The sequence below is a fragment of the Micropterus dolomieu genome, linkage group LG11 (assembly GCF_021292245.1).
Source record: "Micropterus dolomieu isolate WLL.071019.BEF.003 ecotype Adirondacks linkage group LG11, ASM2129224v1, whole genome shotgun sequence".
Classification (NCBI taxonomy): domain Eukaryota; kingdom Metazoa; phylum Chordata; class Actinopteri; order Centrarchiformes; family Centrarchidae; genus Micropterus; species Micropterus dolomieu.
In genome coordinates this window covers 24,343,075-24,350,311 of record NC_060160.1, presented here as the reverse complement: position 1 = coordinate 24,350,311, position 7,237 = coordinate 24,343,075, and the positions used below count along the sequence as shown (strand labels likewise).

The 7,237-nt window shown below is 43.2% G+C and overlaps 1 protein-coding gene across 1 annotated transcript in view; it reads left to right on the top strand.

Moving 5' to 3' along the window:
* Positions 1-6,416: 6,416 nt before the first annotated feature.
* LOC123979444 (ALK tyrosine kinase receptor-like) overlaps positions 6,417-7,237 on the top strand; it is a 319,164-nt gene continuing 318,343 nt past the window's right edge. Inside the window, exon 1 of the mRNA XM_046063368.1 lies at positions 6,417-7,170. Coding sequence (XP_045919324.1) covers positions 6,417-7,170 — 754 coding nt within the window. The remainder of the gene's footprint in view (positions 7,171-7,237) is intronic.

Below are 7,237 nucleotides of genomic sequence, written 5' to 3'. Positions count from 1 at the left end.
TATTAACGATGGATTAGACGACTACATATAACGTGAACAGGCTCACAGAAGTTCAGTTCCCCTCGGCTCTATGGAGCATATGAGTGGCTTTTAGCTCATGGTCTTAGTTTTACCATACACATCTCTACTGTTTTGGTTCACACTCAGCCACGGCCAACTGCTATTTTCAGCATATAAGCTCACACCCACTGTACACTCCCTGCTCAGCACCAAACGGCAAATCCACGCAGTTAGCGACTAGCTGGTAAACACGGTGGAGCAGCTAATGAGCCGGATAATTCCCTCAGGAGTTGGTGGAGACCAAAATAGAGCTAAAGGTGAGTGAAAACTGGACATCCATTCATCAGGTGACCAGAAACGTGACTACGAATGAATGCTTATGTTGCTCCATGTCTAGTGGATGTGTAAGTAGACAACTTTTTGCTAAACAACATAACTTTATAAGGTGATACTATCTAAATGTGGTAATATTTAAATTTAATCTACTGTCATTTATATAAATGGGCAGGATAAAATAATAGAAACATCTACTACACCAAACACTAACTTCAGGCTCTACAATGATTATACCATTGAATCAGCACCTCTCTATAACAGTCCAAACAACCTTCATGAGGGTTGGCTTTATTGCAGGACTGTTGTCTTAAACTGCATTAGCTTTAGCTAGGTGTACCTACAGTAATAGACCTAACCTTAATATAACTTTTATTTAACCCATAAAGATTTGTAGTCTCCCATCCTACAACAAGATTATTCAAGGAATGTCACTTGAGTAAGTCTCTGCCTTGAAAAATCCTCCAGAGACACTGAAGACATTGTTCAAATGTTTACACATGCTTAGTAGTACTCCTAATGACTAGTAAATTGACTTTGACATGTAGAAGTGAAATGCCTCTTTTAATGCCTATTTGCATTTATGTAATTCAAGTTTGAAACACTGTATTTACATTTTATAAACGCTAATTAGAAATAACCAGGGGACCAGCAGGTATGCATCACCATATGGTTAGAGGCAGAAAAAGACGCCGTCTGTCTTATGTGTCTGTTAGAAGATGGAGTTTGGCAAACATGAGCACACTGTGTAAAAGTAAAGAGAATTTTCAAACAGCTGAGTTGGTTCAGAAAAGTCTTGGAGCAGAACTTGTCAGGTCAAAAGAGTCACGATGAAAACATAACTTCGCCCACCCCGCTCCACATTTACTCCTGCAAGCCTTTTATGGATTATCCACTTTGCATGGACCTAAAATTCTTTTTTTCACACCTTGCCGAGGAGAAGCTGGCATATGAGCTAAACCTTTATAAAGACTAATGTGTGCCATTAGTTTAACTAACTGTGGCCACTTTTCATAGCTGTCTGAATCAAATTCCCGGTTATGTAGGGAATTGTGGACGTTATAATCTGACATTTGGCAGGTCAAACTGTTCACACAAGGGTGTTAAAAAGGCCTCGTAGTCTAGTTATTTGTTCCATTATTCCAGTTTACACACTTGTCCCAAAATGTTCTAGATGTGCGTTCTGTTTTTGTCAGTTAAATCAAGAGTTATGCATTTGGCATATGGGCATTGCAAGTGACATGCTAACTACCTGGCTAAACCCTGCAGTGCAATGATTAATGTGAGTGCTGGTCATGTGGAAGGCTCAGTGGACCAGAGCTAAAAGGCTGACATTTTTCAAGTCCACTACATAGGGAATTGCCACTTATCAAAAGTTTACCCCCTGCACCTTTGCACGTGCTCCATAAGAAATGACCGCCCCAAACTCTTATTACAGCTGTCAACAGGAAACTCTCCAAATCTTGAACATTTTCTGTGCAAAAGCCTCTTTTTTTCAGTTTTTCTTCAAAAGCCTTATTTCTTTTCTTCAGCTCGGCAGGTCTGGGAGTTTGATTTATGGAACTAAGAGAAAAATGTCATGAGGTGGGAATGCTAACGGAAGCGCCACTGTCGCCTTGGCGTTGTAAAATGCATGGCTCGGGAGCGTGAGACTCAGCAGCTCTTTCCTCAATCATTGCAGACGCGTGTTGTGCATGCACGAAAGCAAAATCAGACAAAAGAAAAAAGTGGCTGTGAAGCTGTGAGAAAGGAGGAAGAGAGGCAGATTGACAGCTCTAGAGGGATTTTGTGATCAAACATCCATCTTGGCGTCTGCGGCGACCAACTTTGGAACGCTGATGAGACATGCAGAAAGTGGACGGACCGGGCCATGAAGTAGGATGATGCTGGCTAAAAGGGTCGCTCGTTGTGGGGACTCAGATGCTGATTTATGAGGTTTACTGCGCGCCATGAAAAGTGGTGCTCGTGGGGGGAAGGGTCTTTGTAAGAACTTATCTGTCTGTAATTTATCACACTACCCCTCCTCCGCCAACCTTTTGCAGCGGTCTGACCTGTGAGCTGGATACCAAACATGTTTCAGATGAAATGGACACTATAGCTGGTAAGTGTGCTCAAGGCTAGGGGTATTGTGGGTAATGGATATCCAGGCATTTTACTCCATAAGGACTGAAAAGTGGAAATGAGTGATCAATCAGAAAGTAATTAAGTTTTCCTTGGCGGTCTGGTAAATGACTTTTAAAGTGCATGGCTATTACCAAGAATACAGAAATATCTGTTAACACAGTAAAGTTCATCTCAGCCCATACTCTCTCATCTCTCTCTTTCTCAATTCACCAGGATCACAATTATGCGAAGACATATCTGTTCATCAAAATCAATTTAGTGTGATAAAAATGGAACGTTAGCTACAATGCTTGAATTTGGGTTTTGCTAGTTAAAAATCCATTACCGATGTGTTTAATCTGTTATTAAATACGAGACGATATTGTCTTGTTTCAGTGAATGGTTATACCATTTCCACAGTTCATTTGCCTCTGCACCCAAATAATCAAACTTGCATTCAGCCACGTGCTAGCTGAAAACTCTGGTCGTACAGGCTCACCTCGACTCAATTAGAATCTCCAGTATTGATGTACGATATGTATAGAAATGGAGCTGCTGATGTAACATTGTACCAGCGGCTCTTCACTACAGCATTGCAGATTAGATATTGAATGGAGTTCAGAGTGTCTGTGTCGCCATTTCTCCCTCCCTCTCCTGCTCCATATCAACCTTATTCAGTCCCTCCCATGCCATTAATGGCTGCTCACCTTCTGTGACCATGAATAAAATAACTTGTCTTGAATAATGTGGTCAGATATTGGTTAGAATGCATGATGTATAAAGAAAAAAAAGCATTTCACTGGTGGGCTTCTGGGTCCTATATTCTGCTCTCTGCAGCTCTCCACCACAGGTTAGGACAGGAGATGCAAACTGACTGAAGAGGAGGAGAAATCATGTGTGTGGAAACATTAATCAATCTTAGATGTATTAATTTTCATATAACCGTTATTGTGTGCTGTGCAAATTATTTTTTGATGCTTTGGCACCATTTTCTTAACTGCCATGCCAATAAAACCTTTTGAATTTAATTGAATTGGGAAGGGGAAAATGGAAATGAAGAAAACAAGACAATGAATTGATGATAGTGCAGTGTCAGCTTCAGGTTTGGCTCACAATCTGTAAATCTGAAGTATTTCTGCACTGCTGAACACAGATGTACCTGTGTGTATATACAGCCCCATTCCAAACATAGCTTCAGTCATTGCAATACAGTCCAAATTAAGGGAGCAAAATGAATAGAGATGAAGAATAGCCTCTGTGAAGGGCAGATCCATTATTGGGAAGTAATTATGCAGGCACAAGGCAGCAATCAATAATACATATATTAATAATTCACTTAATACCAATGCATCTCAATTAACCCCTGAGAAAAAGAGCAGGTAATTTCTCAATCAGGAAAAACAGAAAGTAGTTATAGGTAATACATTTGTACCAAACCAGTAATTGGGGAACGAATTGGGTCGTATTGTGCAGAGCAACAAAAATTGAGTTAAGTTCTTCATGTTAATAATTAATCACAATCACCTGGATATTTCTTGGCTTAAACAAGAACTAATGTTTTCCGATCAGCAGGCCATGACTACTGTAAGCAGTAAAAAAAAAAATAGCCATAACAATGATTATGGGATTACATTAAATACTAATACAGTATATCTGTTGTCGCACAAAATTTGCTGTCATTCTAGACAAAATTTTCTTTCAGGGCTGTTAAAATATCTATGGGATAGCGTCAGCTGCAGTGCAGACTGTAGAACATTTATGAAAGCATCAGCTGTTTGTTTGAAATAAACTGAGGAGGAACTGGGTGGTCAGCGTGTGCAGTGACAGCCACCGTGGCTGAACACACGGGTTGTCTTTTCTTTATTTTTACTATTCTGTTTTTACATACAGGCACACACACAACCCCTCTTTCCCCAGCTATTCCTAAGTCAATGTACTGCACATGCCACGTGGTTTCCCTTTCCATGACAGAGCTTGATTTGTTTTAATTATGTGCACCTGCCACTACTGTGACAAACACTGAGCAGCACACTGAGGAAGGCATCAGCCAAACTGTTTGTTATTTTTCTGCATTTCAAAAGAATAGAGATTCAGCAAATGTCAGCTGTGTGTGACCTAGTTTACCTTCAGCTGGACAGACACACATAAAGGTCACTACCTTCAAATTCCAACTTCATCACAAAAAATCTCCACCCAGGGCCTTGTTTGATCCAAAAATATGTAAATGTCATTGTTACTTAACTTATTAGGAAAACACACTTTTTTTGTTGTTGAATTGACAAAGTAACTGTAGTTATTGTGTATTGGTCAAGTCATCGCTGATATCCTATCTGATTAATGCGGTCAGTGTCACCGCCGATAACGGTGCAACAATTTTAGCCAGCTGAATGAGACAAATAACCTTTTGACTATTATGAAATATTAATTTCTCATTTATTCATTGATTATATGAGGCCATACACACCACAGGATCAGCATACTGGAGTGGAGGAACCAAATTTCGAAATCTAAATTGATGAAGTCACTGATCATTTTACTGGCAAAGTTCATCCAAGATTGAAAGTTGTGTTATGACCAAATCTGATTTTATTCTCTGAAAATTTTAATCCTTACTTTATCCTGTGTATTCCGTGATGCATTAATGCATATGAAATGTCCACATATAGACTCTTCTATAGATAAGGTTAATGAGGCAGTGTCACAATTCCAGCGCAATTAGAGCATTAATGGATTTGTCAGTGAAACTGAGAAGTGTGAGTATGTGCTGACGCCATCTAGCGGATGTCTTATCCGATCAACTTTTGGAGACTGGAGAGAAAAAGATGAAGAGAAAGAGAGAGAAGCCTCAAACCTTGACCCCTTGATTCCCAATTAAGGAGGTAGTCTGTGTGGAAAAATGAACTGGCAGGATGGCAAAAGAGCCCCCTGATGTTTTAAGGACATATTGGCCTCTTCACGTAAGTTATAACAAAGCCAAATGGGCTTCAACCCAAATGGCCTCCCTCTGAAACTATTTGATTTGCACACAACCGGGAGAGTGCGACTAATCCAATCCAATTTCCGGACGCACAAAGGCTCCGTGATTCATTGGAAAATCACGAGAGACAAACTGTGGAGCTGTGCTGCTATACCTCCTGGCATTTCTAATTTCAATAAAGATACAGACACCATTACGGCTGCGCTGAGGGTGCTTCAGACGCGTCCTTAACGGCGGAGGCTCCTGCGCTCACTACTGAAGGCTTTTTCACAAGGGAGTCGTGTTCAGAGAAAACGGTGCATATATTGACGTCAAATAGCCATGAATGACTACCGCATGTGCTGGCATGACAGGCGACCGGAGCAGCCAGTTCTAACCAAATGAGCCCCGAAATCCTGAGCAGACCGTTAACCCGAGAGACGGCCAGCGGCTTTTCAATTAGCCAAGACTGTAATATCTGATTAGATTTTAAACTTTAATCGATGCTCAGCTTCTCCAAACTCGTTGTGAATTCATGATTTAGTTGTGAGGGGCGAGAGCGACGCTGCATCCCGCTGCTGACAGAGAGACCACTTGTACCGCCGTCACAACTGTGCCAAGAGAAAGGGAGTCTTTGAAAGCCACGGGAGCGGACCCGACCGGCATATCAATCAGCGTCCCAGAGAGCGACTCGCTGGGTTCGCACCGGTGATAAAAGGTATTGTCTGGAGGTGCGTGTGCGTGCCCGTCTGCGTATGTGTGTTTGCGGGGAACAGAGAGAGGGAAATGGCACTTTTTCCGTCTGAAGAAGGAAGGACAGCAACAGTGAGTGGGAAACCAATGTAAAACCCAGTTCCTCTCGCCTCGCCACGGGTGCGCACGGGCGAAGAGGCGCGGGACCCGCAGGATCATCGATTCGCACTTTGTGATCTTGAGCTGCGTGTGTGACAAGAGCACATAAGGAAGCTGTGAACGGTGGGATTAAGGGGTGCTTCTCCTAAAGAACGACTCCAATTATTTAACCATGAACACCAGGGTATTGTTTTTGCTTGTTTGTTCTGCGGCATTTCTTACTGGGCTGCAGTGCGCCTCACCAAGGACCACAACGGGGCTGGATCTCCCCACCGCCGGCTTCAGCAACATCAGCAGCAGCGGCGGCAGCAGCGGGGAAACCGGGGGCAAAAGAGACTTGAACCAAACGATAAACTCCAGGCTCAAGAGGAAAACACTGGCTGTGGATTTTGCGGTCCCTTCGCTGTTGCGCTACTACCTGGCGGAGTTCATAAAGAGACCCCTGAACGGCGACTGCCAGACTTACAGCGGATGTTACACGGTGCGCGCAAACTTGAAAATGCACTGCATACCTTTGCAGAAAACCATATCTACTTTTGTGGACCCCAAGTCGGCTACGGACTCTGCTTTGGGGAACATGTCTACCAATGGACAGCTCCCCTTCTTCCATAAGCGGCCGCTGTCCAAAGTTCTGAAATTGGGCTTGACGAAAGCCAGCAGGAAATCAAACCAAGTTGTGGTGGAAATCGGAGAGGATATAGTCAAGACGGGATGCGGAGGTCTGTCTGTGTACGAGGAGGCCCCGGTGTTCACCCTGGAAATGGACCTCACAACTATTTTGGAGTGGTGGCTCGGCGCAGAGGGGGGCCGGCTCAGGGTCCGGCTCATGCCCGAGAAGAAGGCGCAGGTGCCCGGGATAGAGGATCGGTACACCGCAGCCATACGCGCTGCAGACCCCCGCCTCTTCCTTCAGATATCCTCCCGGGGTAAGTTCCACTCTTTCCATCCCTCCCTCTGTTTCACTCTCACTTCTCCCCATGTTGTTCCCTCACG